At 31.3% G+C, this 25027-nt stretch overlaps 3 protein-coding genes across 4 annotated transcripts in view; all 3 read right to left on the bottom strand.

Annotated features, from left to right (window-relative positions):
* Nucleotides 1-6997, bottom strand: part of LOC126748346 (protein expanded) — a 46025-nt gene extending 39028 nt beyond the window's left edge. The window contains exon 1 of the mRNA XM_050457510.1: nt 6631-6997. The gene's annotated coding sequence lies outside the window, so the exon portion shown is untranslated. The remainder of the gene's footprint in view (nt 1-6630) is intronic.
* Nucleotides 6998-14694: 7697 nt separating this feature from the next.
* LOC126748463 (tetratricopeptide repeat protein 8) lies at nt 14695-17392 on the bottom strand. The gene is made up of 8 exons (XM_050457717.1): nt 17098-17392; nt 16900-17036; nt 16673-16845; nt 16464-16618; nt 15775-15919; nt 15483-15717; nt 15151-15325; nt 14695-14910 (listed from the first exon to the last, which is right to left on the bottom strand). The coding sequence occupies exons 1-8, from the start codon at nt 17245-17247 to the stop codon at nt 14695-14697; spliced, it is 1386 nt and encodes a 461-aa protein (XP_050313674.1). The 5' UTR covers nt 17248-17392.
* A 105-nt stretch (nt 17393-17497) lies between these two features.
* Nucleotides 17498-23726, bottom strand: LOC126748867 (ATP-binding cassette sub-family D member 3). Of its 2 annotated transcripts, XM_050458386.1 has the most exons (4): nt 23433-23726; nt 23094-23220; nt 20407-20649; nt 17498-19342 (listed from the first exon to the last, which is right to left on the bottom strand). In XM_050458386.1, the coding sequence occupies exons 2-4, from the start codon at nt 23213-23215 to the stop codon at nt 17734-17736; spliced, it is 1974 nt and encodes a 657-aa protein (XP_050314343.1). In that variant the 5' UTR covers nt 23216-23220; nt 23433-23726; the 3' UTR covers nt 17498-17733. The 2 variants fall into 2 exon arrangements, with proteins under 2 accessions (XP_050314343.1, XP_050314344.1); XM_050458387.1 differs by lacking the exon at nt 23433-23726 and having other exon boundaries at nt 23094-23370.
* Nucleotides 23727-25027: the final 1301 nt, after the last annotated feature.

Below are 25027 nucleotides of genomic sequence, written 5' to 3'. Positions count from 1 at the left end.
AAAATCGATTCCGTATTCTGTTTTTGTCCTGTATCCTGTATAACCAAATAAATACTAGTATTATAAATTCTAGGATTAGGAAGCTTTTAGCACAAGTTTGTAAACTTAGCAAATAAAGTATATTTTGAATTTAAAATTTAATGGTTTCTTCCAGCTGAATAGAACTAAACTAGAAATGACAAATGACTAAAGGTCGAACCGTGATAAACACCAGACGTTGACTTTAAGTAAAAAAGTATGAGTAATACATAATGAGTATTACATTGTCTGTACTATGTTTTTTAAATAAAGATAAAGAAACTAACTTAACTATTAGTAACTTAACTATTACGAAACTTTCTTTTAAATAAATTAGAATTTGACATCCAATTGGGCTCGTCTAACAATAATTTTAATAATGTCCTCATATTAATTGAGTTAAATTGGTAACAGTTGACCTACAAGGCATGCTGAACATTTGAAATTAGCGGCTTTATTTGAGGGAAGATTGAGGACGAATACGTTTGGTTTTGACTATTTCATGCAACTAATCCGTTTTTGTTCTTATTTTTGGCATTTTTTAAAAAATCTGTACAAATGAAATTTAAGGCAGTTGAAATAGCTCCAAAAAATAGTTTATCTTTTCTCAAAGAGACCGGCTTACATTAAATAGCAATGAAACAAACTCATTTGACCAATCGACAAAAATTTGAGACCTGTGACTTAGAGTTTGTTTCGTTAGTATTTAGTTGAAATAGCTGCTTCATTCTTTCGTGCAGTTAAGCATGAATAAGATAAATTATAAATAGGAACTTGACTGCCTGGAAGAAAATTATTAAGTTATTTATAAAACTTTAACTGCCTGGACTTTTCTATAACTATCTTAACAAAGAAATTTAATCATTTCTTCCATGCAGTTGAAGTTGTTTCGATTCCTTGTAGTCAAGCCGCTTCTTTCCTTCAGGCAATTGTTGTAATCATTTCCATTTTTTCAGGCAATCAAAACCTCTTTTATTAAATTTGTTAACACTTTTATTTAATAGTTTTAACATATTTAATCAAATGAAGGTTTTTTAAAATTACATTTTACCTTTGAGTGCATGTAATCAAACAACTACTTTACGAGAAACAAACCGTTAAGTTTCTTTTTTTCAGGCAGTTGAAGTAAGTATGTTATTTATTTTACGCACCTTCTATTATTTTTTGCATATTTTTTTCAAATATTGCATAACTACTCAAAAATAAAATAATGGCTTCTTCCAGGCAGTTGAAGCAGTTGTCTCATTCTTTTACGCACTTACATATAAATGAGTTTAAAAAAAATTAAGTTAACTGCCTGAAAAGAAATTATAAGCTACAACTGCCTTAAATTAGATACTTGATAGTATCTTTTAGGCAGTTCTAGTAGTTGTCTATTAAATATTTTAAATAAACTCTATACATGAAAAAGTGCAATCTTATTTATTTCTAAGCAAAGTAACCGAAATTGAATTTCTACAAATACTACAAAAGATAAAATCTAAATCCATGGGTAAAGACCGTGCGAATTCATATCTCTTAAAACACTGTTGTACATATTTATTACCCTATATAACTCATATTTTAATTATACATATTTTCCTAAGAAAAAAATTTAGTAACTTATAATAACTTAATATTTTGATTATCTTCTGACCAAAGGAAATTAAAGATCTTAAACCAATCAGTGTGCTTAAAATCTTTAAAAAAAAACATAAATTCCTAGCTGATAAAACATACGGAAATGAATAATTTACTTCCTGAAACGCAATTGGGGTTCAAAAAATGTCGTGACTGTATAATATCATTAACGAATGTATTAGACGATCTGTTTCGAACTGTTGACAGTAGAAAGCTTACTCTTCCTGCCTTTCTAGATTATTCTAAAGCCTTCGACACAATATGTCACAAAATGATTTTGGCAATAGATAATTAGTAGTACTAGTAATAGATAATAGTAAAAGACTTGATAATTTCTTCCAGGCACTTGAAATAGTTTCGATTCGTTTTAGTCTAGTTCTTTCGACTTTTTACACAAATAAAATTTAGAAAAAATTAATGTCTGCTTACTCAAGCCTGTATAATTTCGAAAATTACAACATAATCCATGCAGTACTTTTATGAGATGATTTAATTTCAACTGCTTGAACGAAATTTAAAAACTAATTAAATAGCAGAAAAATTTTAAATTAATTAAGAAATCTTTAGCCCAATTACTTGGAAAAATTTTAAAAAAAATACCACAACTACCTGAAAAAAAGACGAACTCTAGTGTGTTCTTTCAGGCAGTTAAAGTGAATGTCTCATCCTTTTACTCAGAAATTTTAAAAAAATTGAATGTTTGGAAAAAAAGAAACTTGATAGTAGACTTTAAGATGCGACGTTGCCTAATTGCGTAACGATTATATTGAAACTCTAAAATTTTAAGTGCTTATACCTATGTACCACTTAAAATTCGATTTCATTAGACATCCAACCCAACCAGATTCCAACCAAACCAGTATCCGACCCAACCAGTGTCCTATGCAAAATACTTAAGGAAAATAGCGAAATTTAACCGCAAATACCATAAAAATAACAAATAGGTATATTTAGAAGTTTGTTATGGTTGAAACTCGTTTTCGATACATTTTTCTTAAATGTATCGAATCTTGTAACATTTCCGTTTCCAAAAACATTAAATTAAATATTTTATTATTTTTTTATTGAACGCAATAATAATAAGGTGATGAATAAGAAACTGGAACTTTTTAGAAATTATTGATACGTTGGCAACGTCGCAATCAATTCTTCCACAAATTTCATGTGTTTATTCAGAAAAACAAGATGTAATGAAATAATTCACCAGGAACTAAGAAATTAATGAGCTTTTTGAAACTTTAATTGAACTTTCACATTGCAATAAATTTTTTTAAAACTCGACTCACCAAACGGAATTTTTGCCTTTTACTGAGACTATCCCTAAGCATTTAAATCTAAATTTAAAATATTTGCACTAATTTATGACTTTACAACGCAATCTAGTACAATACAATATATACTGATATTTATGCGGGTATTATGCAAGGTTTTTGAACTATTGACTAATATTGAGTAATAAAATTTACTACGTTACGTTACTATAAGCTAACTCATTCTTCAGTAAGTAATGAAGAATGTATGTATCTTTTTCTACAGAAGATATCCTGTGTATATTTACCACAGACCCAGTGGGTACGTCACTGCAGAAAACCATCACAATTCGTTCCAGTCTAATGACGAAGGAATGTGGCCTGAAATAATTATTTACCTATCCAGCGAGTCTTATTTGTTATTAATGTAATTTCATTAGTTCAGGTTTTTATGTCGATGAATTGACGTAATTAAAGATGGAATTTATGGGTAATGATGACTTGGACCAGGTCAATGTACGTTACTTACAACTTGTAATTCTTAAATTCGTTATTTTTTTCATTTACGGTACACTTGTTCAATTTCTTTACATGTCATCAATGTTGCAGTCAACATACAAAATCAATCTTGACTTGCTCCGAGGTTATCGATCCCACCATAAACTGACCCTGATACATTTTGTTATCTTGAGCTGAGATGTATATGGCATGAAATATTTCGGTATGTTACGTCAAGGTCTTCCTGTATATCAATTAGTCTCAGGATGGGTTACTTTCTTCTCTTAATTCCGTACAAAATTGGTCAATTTTCAAAAACGTTTCGAAAATTATTGAAACTTTAGAAGACAACACAAGCTGAGTACAACAACCCCCTTCACTAAAACAAGCATTACATCCCCTTCCTGATTGATTTTACGACATTTGGTGTGTACTTATTAAACCTAATGAAACCCAACACCATTTCGGCACTTTGAATTATGCTTATTTGATACTCGATACCTAAGCTCATAAAATAAAATTTAATATGCCGTACATAACAGAATGGCCGCAATAAAACTGAAATGGAACCTAATGTTCAAAGAAAATCGTTATTTCTTATCATTTACGACTTTTTCAATTGTTGCCGGTCCTGATATCACTTTTTGAATCTATTTTTGAAGATCAACCTGGGTTTAAAAAAAAAAATTGTTGACGATTTTCATTTTTTTGACTCCTCTGCTACAGTCATTGTGAAGATTGAGCCTTTCTACGATCTTGCCATTTATAAATGTATTGCAATGAAATGGTGTCAAGAAAGCCCGTTTTTCATCTCAAGTGAATTGCAGTAATGTTTCTTTTGTTGGCAAAGGTGGAACTTTAATCCAGGCATTTAGATTACTCTAAAGTGACGCAATGGCAATTGAAGTGACTTAATTTGCTAATAAGTCAATGGAAATACTAGAAAGAGTTTATTCCAGGCACTTGAGTTCTTTAGATCAGTTTAAATTACACTAAAAACCTCTTGGAATAATGTTTTTCTCTTTGGCAAAGATGGAATTTTATTCCAGGCATTCGGATGACTCTAAGGTGGCTGAATCATAATTGAAGTGATTAATTTTTCTGATAAGTTATTGGAAATACTGGGGAAAGTCATTCCAGGGTTTTGGATGCTTTGGATCAATTCAGACTACATTGAAACCCTCTTGGAATAATATTTTTCTCTTTGGCATAAATGGAATTTTAATCCGGGCATTTCGATGACTCAAAAGTTGCTCAACTGCAATTAAATAATGACTCAATTTGCTGATAAGTCATTGGAAATACTAGAGAGAGCTATTCCAGGAATATAGGTGCTTTGGATTACTTCAGACTATAATCAAAAATCTTCTAGAGTAATATTTTTTCTTTTGGCATAGATTGAATTTTATTCCAGGAATTTGGGTAACTCTAAAGTCAAAAAGTCAAAAAAGTCAAAAAGTCAAAAAAGTTTATTACTAAAAAAATAGTTATAAATATAATTAGCTACATGAGAAAATAAAATTGACAATTTTTGGTAAAAGGAACTGCTTCGCGATTATATAAAACCGATAGCGCAATTTGCGTGAAACAGGCCTTGAAAACATTATAAATAAACACAAAATTCCTAAAAAAAATTCTTAATTAACCTAAAAAAGAACAAAACTAAAACTAAAAAAGGGTAGAAACAAAAAATGGCAGAGCAATTTGGCTGGCATGCGACGGAAGGTAACAAGAATTGATAAAAAAGAACAACAAAAGAAAGATTGGACAGGCCAGCTTTTCTTTGGTCTTAGTTGATTTTGCAGTTTATACTACTATGTATCTACTACTAGTCATATAATGTGTCAATAAAGTGGATCAATGGCAAATAAAGTGACTTAATTTGCTGACGTCATTGGAAATATTACAGAGATTGTCATTCCACCACAAGAGAACCATTCCAAAAATGGATTGGGTGCTTTGGATCAAACCTCCTGGAATAATATTTTTCCATTTGGCAGAGATGGAATTTTATTCCAGGCATTTGAATGACTCTTAAAAGAGTTCAATGACAATGGAAATTATTTATTTTACTGATAAGTTATTGAAAATACTATAGAGAGTCCTTCCAAGGATTTGTGTGTTTTGGATCTGTTTGACTACATTAAAAACCTCCTGGAATAATAATTTTCTTTATGGGAAAGGTGAAACTTTAAAAAGGGCATTTCAATGACTCTAAAGTGGCTCAATGACAATTGAATTGATTTATCTTGCTAATAAGTCATTGGAAATACTACAGACAATCATTCCAGAAATTTGGATGCTTTGGAACAGTTTAAGAGTACAAATAAAACAAAGGTATAAATGAATTAAACAAAATTTTTAAAGGTGAGAATGTAACAACGTATGTACGTTAAAGACTCAATTTATCCTAATCAGATGATCAGAAAAAGGCTCCCCCTCTGATTTTCACCCTTTACATAGTGACTGATATAGTTTGTTTCAGGGGTGGGAATTTAATGCTGAATATTTCTTAAAATGCGTGATTTAAACTTGTAATTTTTTTTTCTTCGGATTTTGTGTTACATATTTAGAAAACCAATGTTTTTTGAGAATTTTATAATTTTTTTAAGGTTGTGTATAATCAAATAACGTCGATTTTGTCCATCTACAACTTTATCCTTGGATCATAACATAAAAATTGTTTCCCCAAAGCACAATAGAAAATACTTATTTAAAAATTCGCTGTTTTTGAGTTTTCTTTCTGAGGGGATAATTATAACAAAAAAAAATCAGTTTTTCTTCTATTTTCTTAGTCAATCGACGTGTATTACTGAGGACATTTACTTTGACATTTCATCAAAGAATGCACGATTTTGTCAACGTTTTCACCCCCTTAAACGACGTTTCTTTATGGGAAACTCGAATTCAGTATTAATTTTGAAAATTTCCTGCACTGGTAATGGCGCGCAATTTAAAATTAAAATAAACAGAGTTTCCTCTTTTTTGAAACCGTTCAATGATATTATTTACCACCCCTGTATATGTATTAAGCGATGGTAATTAATAATACTGTCAACTAATAAAAACAAGTTTTAGTACCCAATAGGAACTAATGATCCTCAAGCAATTATGTGCTAATTAACGTTGAAACATCAATTAATTTTTATAAAAACCAACAAAATAGATATGACGCTTTCCCTAAAGTTTAAACTGGAGGTACTACCTCCATGTATAAAATTGTCAATACATAACAATGTCTTACCATGTGTTTAAATTGAAATCCAAAAAATGCGCAAAGTCGCGCCCATAACACAAAAAATATTGAACCGTAAACATTAAGAAGTTGGCACCAGACACAACACAACACACGAGAGAGAAAAAAAATCCCCGAAAAATCCACGTGTTTTCAAAAGCACCACACTTTTCTTCCGTCAACCGGCATAGAAGTTCTCCGACTGAAATTTTAACTTAAGCGGTCAGGTACAATCTGAGGCAAAACATCATCGGAATGCAGTCGACCAAAGTACTTTTCGACATAATGGGTACCACAGCGAAGCGATCCCACCAACATTACACTGGTCCACACCCAGGTACAGTCGACAACCGAAGTTCTTTCGCCACGGTAGTACTACCAAGCGTGTTTTGACGTCGGGTATTATACTGGTTGCGCGGAATGTACTAAACTCAGGTGTGTTTGGTACCTGGTCGGAGGCTACATTCCTTAAGAAATGCGGCATTCCTATGAGAGAAAATCGAATTAGTCTCTTGCTGAGGTTACCCGCGGTGGTACTTGCGTGTTTGAAACTATCATTGCACCGTTTTTAATTTAGTTACCTAGGATCATTGTATGTATTCTTTTGCAACCTTTCATGATACGCGTCGGCGTTAAAGGGCACACCAACATTGATATTAGGGGTACTACTGCACCTTCTTTGCACATTATCTTCCACTCTGATCAGGCATTCACCAAAAAATTATATTATTTAAAAAAACGGTTTACATTTTCATTGTAAAATTAGATTCAATCTTATAATAACATAATACTATTTCCCTAGCAGCTTTAATGCTATGTAAGCTATTTAAGTAGGAAAATAACATTAACGAAACTAAAGCCCTAAATAAACAAATTAAAGAATTTTTAAATGGGTTTGAGAAAGTAATTCAGAAATTTGGGCTAAAGATTTTAACTTAAAAAATAAATGCGTACTACCGAGTATTATAACCACCCCAAATCAAACCCAAAATAATGATAAAATTGAGAGATTCCACATATTAGAAAAAAAATGGGACACTGTAGTCAATGCTAATGGTTTAGCTGTATAAAAATGCGTTATCCTTAGAACATTGAAAGGCTAGAATTAGCATTGTCGTGGAACTATGGGCAGTTTGTTTGCTTACAACATCTCTGATGCAATGATGCCAATTGCTTGTGTAGAAATGGCAAAAGAACACACTTTATAATATCATAAAAATTTGTCACTTATTTTGACAGGCGCAAAATAATACTATTTCTCTCTAATAAAATATGAAGCATTTTTCCATAAAATATGAAAATACTCTATAAAGAAGTCAACATTCAAAGTTACGTTATCTAAATTAATAACGTATATTAGAGAAAAAGACAACAACATCGCAACGCCGCTCGATCGCATTGTTGATTTCACCGACGCAAGTAATCTTTACCAGTGACGTCGTCAAAAAATATTTACATGATAAATATTAATTATTAATAGATTATGCTTTAAATTATAAACAATATTACCGTTTATGAACTCTTTATGCGTTTTTTTACCGTACTTCATTAGAGTAAAGGTACTTATTTAATAAAAAGCATTCTTATGGAAATTAAATATTTTATATTTATTATAGATTTCTTAAAAAGTTTTTATTATTCTACGTTTATGACGATGGTTGTCACTTGATAGGATGTTATGACAATATCTGTATTTACTTGTGAAAAGATTGGCTTAAATCACGAGTCTTTATTATCGTAACAATTCACAGGAACACTGCAATGACCCAACCCTTTACCTTTTTCAACCAAAAAGTAAAGAAAAAACACAGACCTTCACAAATGCCAAACGTTTGTCAAGATGACATTTCATAAGATGACATCAGCTTTTGCCTGCGGTGTTGCCATTTCAATTTTTTTAGAAGCGGTTTTAGGAATAAGAATGTAAATATTTTTTTCGCTTTTAGACGTTATTTTTGCGCTTAGAATAACATATATCTATTTCTACTTTTTATTTTTTATTTAAAATCTAACATCAATAAGTTAAATTAACATTATGATATGTGTTGATATATAGCTGAAAATCCTCTTTTGAAAATGCGTGTAAACTTGACAACAGAGCATCGATGAATATGTTTGTAAACAAAACACCCCCCTGGCCCCTGTGCACATGTTGCACTATTGAACAAAGTTGTTGTTTACCAATTCTAGCCCTTGAATGTTCTAAGGCTTTATCTGACACATTTCATATCTTAAAAAAACACCAACTATAATCATAGATGATAGAAACTGTGCCTAATTTCATTAATTTGGGATGTCAAATAATAATCAAGTAAAAATTCCACCTTTAATAATTCCAAAGAATACTAAGCCACCTATCCCTATATTCCCTATATTTTTTTCATTTCCTCTTAAATTTCATAAAGAAAGCAAATTTAAATTAGAGGTCAGTTAATCCCACAGAAATAAAAAATAAAGCATACACAAAAATCCCAGAAAATCTGACTGATAAAAATTCATCAATTAAATCCTTAGAACAAAACCCTGATAAAAATGGGAGACTACATTAAGCTATATTAGAAATATCTATTATACTAGATGCAGGTTAAAAGTATAAAATATGAGATTCCCCCTATAAAACGGATATCTTGATGATTGCCTAAATTATGAATAATAAATAAAAGAGCCTTAAATAAAACATGAAATAATAAATGAAAAATAGCTAATTTAGTTGTACCCACACATAAAATAATAATCATTATATCTAATTGACCTAAAGTTAATAGCTACAAATATTTCGGATTTGGGCATACGTTTTAACCCTAAATTAACTTTTGTAGATACGGTGGAGTACTACGAGTGGAGTCTCTAGTACTAGTATGTCTCTAAGCTCGCTAATAGGACATTGGGGTTTGTGGTACGCAATTGTCGGGGTTTCCATAACACGGAAACAATAGAAACTTAATTTTATTGTTTTGTACTGTCTAAACTTGAATACGCTTCTTTTATTCGGAGCCCCTACTATGCAATTTATAAATATTCTATAGAAAAGGTTCAATGAAAGTTTCATAAGTATTTATCCTTTAAAGTTGATGTTTTTTACTCTCGGTAGTGTATTCCATACAATCTCCTTTTAACTCGATTCTTCATGCAGTCTCTTGAATTGAGGAGAATTAATACTAAGACTTTTTACTATACTAAAGCAAACACCACTATAGTCCTACATTCACTGTTGTATGTAAAATTGTGTACTAACGCTAATAGAATCTCTCAGTCTTGTGATTTATTTTCTTGCTGACGACCTGCAGTTGTAAGAGCATATTTGAGATTATCTAATTAAATTTTCTATTAGTTGTTTTTTGTAAAGCATTAATAAACTTACATAAAATATATACCTATTTTATGTAAGTTTTTCTTTAATTTCTTACTGAGATATAATCAAACTTCCGTTGAAAAAATCTTAATTTTTTTATTTTTTTAATTTACCTTTTTTTAATGCTAATGTTAATGTTAAGACTTATTATTACATTATTTAAAATACAGTTTTTACGAGGATATTATGTAGGGTATAAGAATGCTTCCATATATTTAGTTATTAGTGCCATTAATGGATTTTCTCTATAAAAAAATATATTATTAAGATATTATTCAACCAATTCTTATCAGTAATATCTTTTTTCTTTATGTTTTTTGTTTGTTTCCTTTCCCTTCTCTTTTTTAATTTATTATGATAATACTTCTTTTTTGTCGTATTTAACTATTGACTTGAAAAAGACGACATCATAAACTGCGAAAAAAATCAGAAAAATAGAGCACGAGAGATCTACTTACTACTTGGCAACATTGCATCTCATCCTGCACCCATTATATGATATGTGATTTGGTTACCAGTGGCGTAGACTTTCAAAGTTAACATTATAATTTTGCTCAATTAATAGTTAAACACCCAACACCTAAAAAAAGTGAAAAAACAAATTTATTAATATTTTTTGTACCCTACAATACTGTCGTAAAGGGAGTAAGTAACATTCAAACTAAGCCAATAGAAAGAATAATCCAATTTTTCTACTAATTTAACGCTGATGTCGTCATTGACGTTTGACAAATATTTCACGCGTGCGCAAGTCAAGCAGGTTACGATCAACTTGACGCAAAATCATAATGCAACGTTGGTAATGTAAAACTTGTTTTTTTGAAAATATTTGTTTCGGTCGTTTTAGTTCGAGACATTTAGTTAAATAAATCGCTATTAAACATGGAGTTTAATTTTTAAAAGTGGCTCTAAAAAAACCACTATAAAAAAAGCATTCAACTGCCTGGAAGAAATTTTAGTTTTTTGTTTTACTGTATTTTAAAGGCTCTTTCATATTTTCTTCTTCACTTTTCTCCTTTTTTTAATGTAATTTATTTTTAAATTTAGGTAGTTAAAAGCCTGGAAGAAATGTTAATTTTTTTATTTCACTCCGATTAAAGGTCATTGTCATCTTTTCTCTTCCCCTTTACACTTATTTTAAATTAATTCCAGGGAGTTGAATGCCTGGAAGGATTTTTAATTTTTTTATTTCAGTCTATTTTAAAGCCACCTCTATAGTAACAAATATCAGTTCTATCACCATTTTTATGAATTGGTGTTAAAAGGTTTACCTTCCAATAATCAGGAAATTTGCAAAGGCTTACTTAGAGAAATTTACTTTTACAACGAAGATTAGAACAAAGATTTACTTTTACTCAGAGTATACACACAGTTTTTAAGAAAAACAGATATGATACCATCAGGGCCAAAAGAATTTTTATTAGGAGGGCGTACAATTTCATCAAATATATCAAGCAAGTAATATATAATAGCAAAGAAAAAAGAAATGCAAATTAAATCCAGATTCTAATCAAACTTATAATCAGGAGCCTTGCTGACAGGCTGCGTGTATGTAGTCTTAAAATACCTGGCAAATAAGTTCACAATATTTTGACCATTACCAGTAACCTCGGCTTCCGTATGCATACTATTGGGGTGTGAATCAAAAACCTACGTAATTGATTGATGTGTTTCCAAAATAAAGAAGGATCATGAGAAATTTCATAAAACAGATCATAATTCATTCATCACGAAAAGTTTTACATTGATTCCTCAAAATTGAAAAATTAACATAATCCTTACTATTTTTGAACATTGTCTGAGCAATAATGTTTCCACCCTTTCGTAAAATCGACACCCAAGTACAAAATTTACCAAAAACTCACACTCTTCGCCAAACTATTATCAAGCCCTTACCAAAGCAAAATAAAATTGAAAATCTTTCAGAGCTAAAACCAATTTCTCTTTTAGTATTTGATATATTGCTTGGATTTGTAAATATGCATAAAATTATACCCACAGTACAGTCTGGTTTCTAAAAAAATCATGGGACAGACAAAAGTAGCTTTCGAGATATCAGCCAATATGGACTCCTCATGTACTTCTTGTCTGGTACTGTTAAATGTCAGTAGGGCTTTTGACCTCATCAATCATGCGATGCTTTTAGCTAAAATGACCTTCTTTGCTTTTGCGAGTGTTTATAAATGGCTTCAAAGTTATCTTCAACTGAGGACACAGATTAAGGAACTTGGTGGTGTAGAATCTGAACCTGTTGTTACTGGTTATGGAGTTTCCCAGTAGTACCTTGGGTTCATTATTTAGCATCTACACTAGCGATCTTCCAGAGCAGATTGTAAGCAGGAAATGAATGAAGACTTAGACTTAATACTTAAATAGTCAAGACAGCATGAAATGATTTTAAATGCTGATAAGAACACATACTTACTCATAGGTTCTAATACAATTAAAAAAAAACAATTTCTTTAATTTAATTTTACTACTTTTATAATTTTACGTATAAATAACACTGTTTTTCCTTATTCAGCTTGAGCAAAGAATCTGGGTCATTAGTTATGAAGTCTTAGACTTTCAAGTACAGATCAATAAAAAATTATCCTGCATTTATGCTTTACTTAAAAGTTTATATAAATTTAAATATAATTTGTCCATTTTTGAAATTAATGGTTTTGAAGGCTTTTGTTTGGTCACCGCTAGATTACTGCAACATTGTTTTTTATAATTACCTCACTCATGAAATAAAGAACAAGATTTAATTAATTCAAAATGCCTCCTTGAGATGTGTTTTCCGCATACAAAAATTTGGCTAGATTAAGCCAACATGCTCACAATAAAATACTAAAATATGAAGTTACACGTATAGCTATCCTACATATCTTTTAGACTATTTCATAGTAAGACAAGATTTACACAGTTACAGCCTCAGAAATATTATAAGATTTCAAATACTATTTTTTAAAAATGTATCTTTGTTAAACTCATGATCACTTTTCACTTTCAAGTAGAAATACAAAGCTTTTCTGTTAGATTCATATATGCTTTTATTGTGATTTTAAGTAATGAATTTAGCATTAAGTAGTATTGTATTGGAACTACCCACTAATACTGTATAATTCAGGTGGCATGAAAGAACACATTATGTGAATGTTACCTTTTATGTAATATTTTCTTGTTGCATAATAAACATTTATTTATTAGTATTATTATTTTTTATTTTAAAATTATTACCAATTTCATCGCTTCAAGCAAAAAAAAGAAGAAATTTATTAATGTTTCCACTCTTTTATACACTCGGCACCCAAATACACAATTTACCAAAAACTTACACTTTTCGCCATATTGGCAACGTCGATGTTATGATGATTTTAACAAACATTTAAAGCAATAGCCAGTCAATGCGACGTTTTCAACTTAAACGTTTTTTCGTAAAATATCGCAGAATTTATCTTCCGCCAATGAAAATTGATTTCGGATGAAATGATCAACACGCACTCATTACTTTGGGTTCAAATACCTCTAAAACTGAGCCTTCCAAATTAATTTACTATTAGCAACAGCCATAGAGTCCAATAATTGACACATAACAAATTAAAATGTGATTTTTTGTTTAATAATTGTATAATATCCTCTTAAAAAAATACCAGAATTTGTGCGTTTTATGTATGTCTAAGTGTGCATGTAAGGCGTCGCGACGCCTCGCCTTCTACTCTCCTGATATCTGAAAATGCAACGCCTGGAAAAGTGTAGCAAGAACTTTTAAGAATTTGAAATATCTGGATGAAAATTTAAAATTATTTCGGAAGGTTCAAGCTGTACAGGTATCCACAGATCTTCTATCCATATACCCAGTTTTCAAAATGTCCATTTTCCAGAAAATCCTGAAACTTCTATTAGGAAAATAGGGACCAGTGAATGATAAAATCCAATTCCAAATTCGTTTGCCACAAACTAAAAATAACTCTGGCCAGTTATGCCAGCATGTGAAAAGTTTGAACAATGTTCCAGATTATGCCGAAGTGTGTAGCAGGAAAACAGGGACGCGAGAAACGACGCCGACGCCATGTCAATTTATAAGGCGTCGCTTTGTAAAATATTAAATATATCCCCTCGAACTCCCGATCGATGATGGATTTAAACTTAAAAATTACTCGTAAATACTTAAACTGGGGATTTTTACGAGATGAAACCGACCCCATAAGTATTTCATGCGCAAACTCATTCTCTCCAATTATAAATAAGGTTGTTCCAAAACCCATAAATCCATCAACATAAGGCGCCACAAAGAAATGCACCTACCGGTTAAAATTGCCCGGTGAGCGAAAGCCATTCAGAGAAATCTTTTATTTTTCTTTTTTTAATTTCAATTAGGACAAAGCAATATTTTATTACTGAAAAAGGTCGGCAACATAAAACGACACTGCATCCTAAATGTCTTATTAATTAACGGGTAACCATAGCAAACATCGACAGTCGACAGTAAAATATGTTATTATTATTTCAGGAATGTCCCCCTCAATACGTTCCATGGGAAGGCTATTATAAGAGACTTTTCAATCCCAATCTGATATTAAGGGCAAGAAACTTTACAGGGGATCACTTTTCGAGCAAAACTGTGAAATTTAAAAGTATCATAAATGCTATTACCATTATACCGTATAAAATATATCACACACACACGCTTATAACAATATATTTATTGAAAAATAACTTTTACAATTAATATTTCAAATGTTCATCAGCATGTTTATATTTGCAATAGTTTCAGGCAACGCCATTGGTTGATGAACACGTTCAGCAGAAGTTAAATAGGCTCTAGCCAGGTGAATATTGCCAGTTTTATGCTGCAAAACTGCCAAATTGTTGAAGGCTTCCGCATGCATAGAGTTAGCAGACAAACACACGCTTAGACATTGGATGGCTAGTGCTATGTCTCCTGCGGCCTAAAAAAATGAAAATTTAATCAGTGGCTTCTGAGATATTTCAACATTAACGTGTTCCTGTCTCTCTTTTAACAGACTACTTAATTAGAAAAAGTATGAAGAGCCTGAAAAAATGTTAATGAGTTATTTGAAGATAATGAATAGACACTTAATGATTTACCAACCGGATGAATGACCGATGGTGTAAATGGTGAACAAATTACATTTTCTATTTAAGAAAAGGTTAACGTTTATACTTACTATGGCTACGTGAGACAAATTATACCAAATATCTGCTTTAATTAACGGATCTGTAGCCAAATCTAACGCTCTTTGAAAACATGCCAATGTTAGGTCTAACTGTTGAGAGTAGAGGCAACACAATCCCAAGTTGTTATAAAGTTCTGGTGAATGCGCACCCATTGCTAGAACTCTCCTGAAATATGCACTTAAGGTGATCTAAATTTTTGTTTGTGTGGGATTCTTGAAGATGTGGTTTAATGAATTTGTGGTAATGTAGATTTGTGGTATGCATAGATCTTATTAATAAACTTGGATTGATAATGTACGAAGATTAAAATGAATGCCTTTACCTATAGTATCTTAACGCAAGTTCCGGTTGGTTATTATAAAAATGGTACATGCCAATACAAGCAATTGCCTCTGTATTCATGGCATCTTCTATCACGATACTCCTATAAAGCTTGACAGACGTTTGAGATTCGTTTAGGGCTTCGCTTATGCGAGCTTGCTCTGTCATCAAGGAAACATCATTTGGGAATACTTCTAAGGCTCGTTTGCTTACTTCAGTTGCTGTAAGGGGCTGATCTAAAACAACAATTTACTTTATATTGATTTTTAAAAAACGGTAAATTTCAATCCTACCTAACCGTAAATATATCCGTATAAGCCTAATATAGCTTTCCACGTGAGGATGTTGCTTGATAGCACTTTTTATTTGTTGTTCTGCATCTCTTATTAAGTTTAGTGCCGTGTAACATTTTGATAATTGTATTTTCCACCACCAATCCTAAAATATGCAGTTAAGCAATTTACAATATTTTTTTTATAACTCTTAAAAGCCAAGCGTGCATATTTCCCGGATAACCTCGAGTACACTTTGAAAACCCTACACATGAAATGCAATATGGTTGGCCCTTGGCCATTTCCTGCAATAACTTTAAAATTTTATGTTGAACCAAGTGACAGATATGCGAGCCAACGAACACATTAGACAAATTATTGAAATGTACCATATACATGGGAGAGCTATTAGTGCAGTTTCGAATTTCAAGAAACGAAAATTCCATAAATTGTAATATGAGCGAAATGGTAAACATGACTAAAAAATCAAAAAGGAACGATTTCAGATGGGATATTAAAACCTAAATAGCTCATATTTCAAGTTATACCTTCTTGGATTGTTTTGACTGGGTTAAATGAAAAAAAACACCAGTGAGAGGACATCTGATAAGTTTAGCATACCCACGTCTTATTAATAACTACTTGTCAAATAAAAGTGTGGATTACACTTATAATTTTATCAATTATGTGTCCCAAATAATAAGTTTCACCTTAAATTCACAAGCTTGAGTAGCCAAGACTGTCAATTCCATTGCATTCCGAATATCTCCTTCATGATAAAATAGATATTCAAATAAAGGTTTGCTTAGACCCTTATGCTTCGAATACTTCGACAAATTTAATCTGGATATCTCGATAAATGGGCCTAAAATGTAACAGATATATCAATCAATCGAGTAGAGTATACAGTTTTACTGACCATCCTTTTGTGATAACATTGCAGCAGTACCCAAACGAACAGCCCTAGCAGATTGACCTGTAGCTCCTCGAGACATTCGCAACCTTTCTATGGCAGACCCAGATCCACTTGATTGAGTACCTGGTCTAATGACTCCTGATATTGGTCTACCTGTCGATGTTCTTGGCCTAGCCCTAAGATAGTAAAGTGTTTAATTAAATTTAAATGCTTTTAAACAGAAACACAACCCTAAAGATGTCACAGGAACAACAGACGTCCTAACTTTTAAAGAAGTGCCTGGTCTTGGTGCAGTAGCAACAACATTACTGTCCAAAAAGTTATCTTCTGTTGGCGCTTCCTCACTTTCAAGATCATCCACATATACCTAGAAATGTGCTCAAATTCATAGACTGTCTTTATAGTGATTAGTGAGTATAACCACTTACCCTCTGAGTCATAGCACGCATTTTTAAGCACCATGCTGTCTGATCTAACGGTTGTTTTTCTAGAATACTTGTGCAAACTTCAATGCACTTTTCGTAATGGCGCCTTCTAAATAAACTTAGAGCAACGTATAAAGGTTCCATTTTATCCATTTAAAAGTTGTTTAAAATTATTACAGTAATTTGACGGTCACTTGGATAACTGTTTTTGTTTGTATTTATGTCCTTAGTAACCCTCCTTTCACAATCAATATAAAAACGCTGTGTATATTAGAATTGCAATTCTGGATGGAAATAATGCAGGAACAATTAATATTACTTTTTTAAAACTTGAGATGAAATTTGCAATAAGGCAAACCTAAAGGGTAACCCTTTATCTTACAAAAATTAAAACAACTTTAAATTAATTTTCAAAAATAAATGTATTTAATAAATAGTGTATAAAACAGGCAATGCCCTTACACATGTAATAAATTATACAACATATAGGATAAAAATATGTTTTAAAACAATTTATAGGTTTGTGAAGCATACCTACTATTAACAAAGAAAAATATAAAATATTTAACACCATTAAAAGTATAAATTGATTTCACAATTTAACAAATAATTAAACGAAACTGGACAGCCTCAAAAAACTCATGAACCAAACTGTTCTGTTTCATGATCGATAGGTTTGAAACTGTAATTCCCTCTGCCGTCCAAATGAAGTACATATTCATGATGTTGCCACAACGATTTTCTATGTGAAACCGTCAATAAAGTTATGCCAACGTCCCTACAATATTTATACATGCTTCCTTCTACATCTACTGAGACTGCGCTAGTACACTCATCCAATATGGCAAATTGAGGTTTATGGTAAAAAAGTCTCGCCATAGCAATCCTCTGTTTTTCACCACCAGAAAGAACATCTAGCCAATCAGCAACCGCGTCCAAACCTCCCTCTCTTTCTAGCAAATAAGTTAATTGAACCCTGCTTAAGTGCTCTATAAGTTGTTGGTCCTTGGTACCCCTTCTGGCAACCTCGGCACTACCGTGAGGATACGTCAGTTGGTCACGAAGACTACCAAGAGTCATATAAGGCCTTTGCGGAATATAAAAAAGTTTTCCCCGCGGAGGTTTAGTTAACTGTCCCCCAAACAAGGGCCATAGTTCTCCCAAAATCCTAAAAAGGGATGATTTACCTGATCCGTTTGGACCGCAAACTAGAACGTTCATTCCTGATTTAATCTCAAAGGTTAATTCTGAAATTAATACATCGCCATTTGGGGTTACTAAAGGCACTTTATTGAACTTTATGATGTTGTTTTGGAATATCATTTTTCCACCGTTTGGTTTTAAATCTTCTGATCCAGCGACCATTGTTCTAACGTATTTTCCATCGTTCAACTCACGAAGAACATTTCTGAGTTCTGTCACTCTTGCTGTAAACCCTGCCAATCGTGTTAGATCACGTCCAGCCAGCACTAAGCGACCAATCGCCTCGGCTAATTTCACCAACATTCTACCATAAGTATAATATAGTCTAGACCTTTCCCCTTGGCTGTCTTTAGCAATTCTTCCCGAGAAAAATGGGAGAGACACTGCGAAAAATCCTACTATACTAGCAAAGTACTTCGCAACAAGATTATCAATTATTCCCATAATAACTCTGAACCGTAGGAACTTTTTCAGGTGGTTCTGTAATTTTTTATAACTGGCAAATAATGTGGCTTTTTCTCTAAGGTTACCATTGTAAAAAGCAACTTCTTCGGAATGTGTGATTAATCGGGAGTTTATGTGTCTAAACTCGCCCTCTAATTTTTGTTCTTCAGCAGTTAATCTAGCATTAGGTCTTCTAAGATTGGTCAAAGCAAGTCCAGAGATAAACAAGTAAGATAACATAAGAGCCGGAGTTCCTCCGCCCATAGTAGTCGACAATTTGTAAACATATATTCCAATATCAAGAAGGGGCTTGGCAGTGTTGCAATATAAGTCAGTAATAGCTTCACAAAACTTATCAATGTCAGTTGTCAGCAACTGATCTGGATTAGCTATCCGATTATCTAAGTTTGAGATTCTATAATACGTGTAATTTTTAAGGTAATCTTCGTAAAGCCGCTTTGTGAGATTGGTTCTAAGGCGTATTTTAAGATCACCAATGGCATATTTTAAAACATTATTGACGAGAGCTATTAGTGGCAGGCTTACGCAAAACTTGACGAGGCGCTTGTAGAATAGGTTTTTGTCCATTAATACGATGGCACTGAAAAAAAAAACCGTAATTAGTATTTACAATTATTCAAAAAAACGTATTTTATCTTTTACATATGCATATGGAAAAAAGTAATTATGATTTATTAAAATTTTTTTGTAAAACTACTATAGAATTTTTTTTTTAAATTGATTAGTTTAATTAGGACTGATGCAATGATGTGAACAATTCACTACAAATTTTCAAAAAAGATAATGCTAAATATCAAGGACTCTCTTTTTTTGACCAGTGCAACATGCAAAACCATATAACCTTTTTAAATATTAAATTAGGAAACGCTAAAAAAGTTTTTTCAAGCACTGGTTGAGTCAGTTCGAACATATGGAATAACAGCTTGAGGCGCTTCACTAAAGAATGTTTTAGGACCTTACAAAATAAATTGCATTCAACAGTATTACTGTTCAGAGAAGCGAACTTGTTATATGTAAGACAATTAGTGTTAGAAATATAAGTTTTAATAGTGGTATACTTCACCATACTATCAGAACAAAATCACTTAAAAATGCGAAGTTCATTATTCCTACTGTATTATTTGCATCTACTGAAAGACTTTAAATAATTATATGTAAAATTATTGCTCACAATTATTACAATTATTATATTAATTACAAATTTTGCCACTAAAACCCAAATTTTCTCAAAAATATAAGTGAATGCAATAATTTGTAGGCAGGAATTTTTAATTCAAGGTGCACACACAAACTTTAATCCATTGTGCTGCAGAACAGTACTATAATTTGTACTTTTTGGGAAATAAATAATCTTTTGATTTTTGATTTCGCGGACAATCTCTAAATCTGAGGCATAGAGGCATCAGTGGACAAGTTTTACATGCTTTTGACGCTAAATTACTCCTTGGATTAAATATCATTTAAACTTCATTATAGGATACTTAAATAAACAATTTAATTTAAAATATATTGGGTATTTTTCCAAATGGGTTCCTCGACGTGCATCACGCGCCTACATAAAAAGGTAATTTGCCTTATAATAAAAAATCTTAATAGTGCTATTATTTAGTGGATGTTGAGACCTAAAAAATGATTTTACCATACCTTTCTATTTTCGTGCCATGACTTATCATCCAGAGATCGCAAATGGACCTGGCCACAAGACTGATCGCAATCAAGAAAAATAGTCCCGATTCTGTAGAAGCCCATCCGGGAACAGTTATCTTAAATAACTGACATAATTGCACTAGAATTTTACGATCGACCTGAACTCTGGTTTTTTCTTCTTCTTTTTGCTCGCTAATGAGGTATTTCACCTCCTCCTCAGGTCGTTCTGTGACTGTTTTCCTGAAAAGAAATCAAATTAAACATTATTAATTTTAAAATATTATTTGATTCTAAATGTTATTTAGAGGCAGTAATAGGGATGATACAATTTGGAATAAACCTAAGTGGAGCCTGTGGCCAATGAACTGAAGGCGTTTAAGAATCGCTTGATTGACAATTTGGTTTTCAGGAAGGTATAATACTGGAAAATGTTAACTCTATCCTTAAATCTATTGGCATTTAGGTCTCTCTTATTCCTACTATTTATTAATGATTTGCCCTTTTTCTCTGACATTTGCTACATGTCACTCTTTGCAGATGACACCTCTTCTATTATCAGTGGAATTGATTTTGAGCAACTGATGGCTAATAGGTGTGTAAATGATATGTTCAAATGGTGTGAAATAAATATGCTGTTTCTTAAGACTAAAAAAACTGCATTTATGCAATTCTATCCTATTAGAACAAACTCAGCTTTTTATTGAGGGAAAAGAAAAACTAATTTGGTCGATCATACATTTGATAATTCCAGTAATATTTGCAAAATGCTTATCGCCCAAAAAAGGATAATAAGAAGAATGTATAGACATTCCCCGACAACTTCCTGCTTGGATAAGACATGTTGTCTTTATCCAAGAAAAAATATTAACAGCCTGCAACATGCATGCATGCATTAAGTTCATTCACAAAGTAAATGCCTCCCACACCAGAATCTCATATGATTTTAACATTCCAGCCTCTCGCAGGATCTCAGAGGTGCTTTCTTTAAATTTTTAATCACTTGCTTAGAGATATCAAGGAAATTACATCTCTGACAACCTTTAGATCAGCCCTAAGGAGGCTATCATCCACAAAACCATATTATTCACTATAGAAATTTTTCATTAACATTTTAGCGGTCAATTTTTGTATATATCTAATAGGTAGGACTTTGGTATACTTATTTTTTTTAGTCTTGACACTTTTCTTGTAAAGTTTAATTAAATAAGCTATTTGAAAGCCTAATTGATCTTTTAGCAAAGTGAGATATTATCTTCATGTCTAGACCAATTTTTTATATTTAATTTAACTGAAAATTCCAACACATTGTATGTAATGTCTATTTTGGAAATATATATTTGAATTTGAACTTCATGTTTGCTTAATCAACCTATATCAAAGTTTACAGAATAGAATATTCTATTATTACAGAACAGAGTATTCTATTCTCTAAACTTTGCCTATATATTTCTTCTCCTGTTTTGTGAGGTAAAAATAATTATTTGACTGCTGTAAATATTATAAGCTTTTCTGTGGTTTACTAAAGAATCTCATTTGAGCTTTTACTATTATTATTTATCTTTCTATGGTACGAGACGTTTATGCTTTACATAATTAAGTTCATAGTGCCATGAATAATTTTACTATTAGCAGATATGTAAAACTGTTATTATTAATCATAATCCAATCTACATATGAATATACACTACAGAAACATAAACCATTAAGTTTTAATACATGGAAAAAAATTATTTAACTAGTGCAAAGTCAAGGGAAATAATTGAATAATTAAAAATTAACGACATTTTTGTTACAGATATTTTTTGTGCTTACAAGGCAAGAGCTGTATTATTAAAAAAAAAATTGGATGTATAAATTATAAGTTAATTGATTTTATAATCACATGTAATTTGTTTTTACTAGAAAACCTGACCTATTACTAAAAAAAGATGATTTTAAAGGTCCATATGCCTAATTTTAGCAATCATTAATCAATGACAAATATATCTTGGATAATTAATGATTTTTGTGATTTAAATGATCACTCTATAGACATTAAGTAATGGATTATAATTTTTCAGTGGTTATTCATAGTAGAAATTCAGCTTTCTTAAAAAAAAACAATAAAATATTAAACCAATAATGCTCCTATTAAGTAATATGAAAACTGATGGCTTTTTTGTATATGCATTAGGAAAATAACTTGAATTGACAAAGCTAGATACATTTGACCACTACCATATGGAAACTATATTATAAAACATGTATTTTTTTAAATATGAATTTAAATTATGCAGTAGTAAAAGATTAAGTAAATAGTAAATGACATTCAGAAATGTGAAAACTGCATGATGTTTGTTAAATATTATTGCAATACTATACAATATTACTCAGAGTTCAGTTATAGAGGGGTCAAGGCTGAAGGTACACTTCAAATAATATATATATAAACTTTGACATTAGAGTTCATTAAAAATTACAAGTTGCATAATTTTTAATATTCTTTTTAAATAAAAGAATGGATTGTGGATTTAATAACTTGTGGCAAGCGACACTTTGAATACAGTAATACTATTTTCCTTTATGGTAATTTATGTATGTATGGGCTCTGTCAAGAGGATATATAATAGATAATTTTAAAAACTTGCTATTTAAAAAATTAATATTAATAAACATAAAATAACTTTTAGTAACCAACAACTTACTTCTGTAGTCTGGTAATTGCTTTCTGCTGTTTCCGAGATAATAGAAGCCACACAGCTGCCAAGGCTCCAGCCCCGGCAAGAGCATTATTCCGAGTCAAATATTTACTGTAGTTAGGTGCCATTAGTACTAAAAAAGATTTACTATCAGTGTCAAAAAAGATTTCCCATTTAAAACAGAGAACAATAACTTTAAATTTTAAAAAGAAATTGACAAAATTTTAAACTGCAATACATAAAGTGGCTGCCAAACTGATAGTTAAACTTTGCACCATGAATACATGAATTTTCTGTTTGTCATTTGATCAAATATTAATAATATGCTGACTTGCTGATACTTACACGCAATATTCTATTGAAGAGAGCGACGTACTATTACGTCAGGCTGGTTGAAAGTAAAATGATTATGGAAGATTTGAGAAATTTCTCTTTTCCATAAAATTTATTTATTATTATAATTGGTAAAATTAATGACAATTAGCTGACCATGTTTGGATTAAATTAAAAGATATTGGTATTAACCAACAATGTTGATAATGAAGCTAATCCGTAGGAAAATCATTAATCAAACAACTAAAAAAAAACCAAATGAGTATTTTTTTTAATTATTTATTAAGATACGGAAATGTGAAGATAAAAACTGCAAAAAATTTTCAAAATAAATACAAAAATAGACATTGAAGTCACTTGTCACGTCAAATGCAAATGACATTTGCATGAAGTAAAACTAAAGATGATTTCTCATGCACCCGTCATTGGATAGTCTGATGATCCGCCGGAACTGTTATTGGTTAGACAATTTGCACGCCAAATTACATATTTTAACATTGAAAAAATTTACCTTTTTATACGATATCAAAGTTATTTTACAACTATAATATGGCATTTTTTTACCTCTTTTGTTTGTTTTTTTGTTTTATATGAAATTGTTAAAGTTTCTTTTGTTTTCAAGATTTATAAAGCACTTTTTGTTAAGATTTAGACTTAAATTTATCCACTTTTGTCGGAGAAAATCTAGAGAAAATTCTTTATCTACATATTGTCCCTAATTGTTTCGCCTCAGTCCTTGAGAGTCAACCTTGAATCCCACAAAGGAAGTCTTTCTTGAACTCATGAAATGAGGAGATTCTTCACAGTGTATTCAATAGTTTGGGATAACATCTGAAAATCACAAGTGTATTATTATAAATCGTCGGTCACTTAACTTTAAAATGCCAAGCAGCAATAGAAAACTGCAGTAAAGGGCAGGTTTAAGAAGGTCTGTGATACTGGGAGCTTATCTATCAAAAGATTTATCTTAGAGATTCGTTTCATTCAAAGACTGAGCTGGATGACTCTCTGCCATCTTGATTTACTGGTGGTATCCTATTTGTAAAATAAAACCACTTAACAAATAGAATATACAAGTGATTTTGATATTACAAAATCCATACGATCAATCATACCAAATAAAAGATTGGAACTCTCATTGGTTCATTGAGTTCATGCAATAAATGTGCACGAACTCAATGAACCCAACATTGCCTTAATTAGAGAGCGTTGACTGGGATCTGAGAAATTGATTAATGTTTTTCAAGGATGTTATATTGAAAAAATATTGAAGAAAAAATTTCTCTCATGGCGAAAGTATGATTATGGTTAATGAACTGCTTTTAGAGCAAAACTCATTTCAAGGAAGCAATGAAGAGGATTATCTTATTAAAGAAAAAAATAATAATTTTGCATTATTTTTTCTAAGCCTAGAAACTTATATAAATATGTATTTATCGTTCTTCAGCTGCTAACTGTAACACCTTTTTTTCTGGGGCTGGAGGAGCTTCTTACAGAAATTCCTCAAACAGCACACATTATCCTGGCTGGTGACTTAAAGATAAATTATGTTAATAATAGGTGTTCTGCCTCATTACGTTAAAGATGCATGTTTCGCCTACTGGTGT

Source organism: Anthonomus grandis, chromosome 22 (assembly GCF_022605725.1).
Source record: "Anthonomus grandis grandis chromosome 22, icAntGran1.3, whole genome shotgun sequence".
NCBI lineage: Eukaryota > Metazoa > Arthropoda > Insecta > Coleoptera > Curculionidae > Anthonomus > Anthonomus grandis.
The sequence above is the reverse complement of the archived record's forward strand: the minus strand, read 5'-3'. Positions and strand labels throughout refer to the sequence as shown.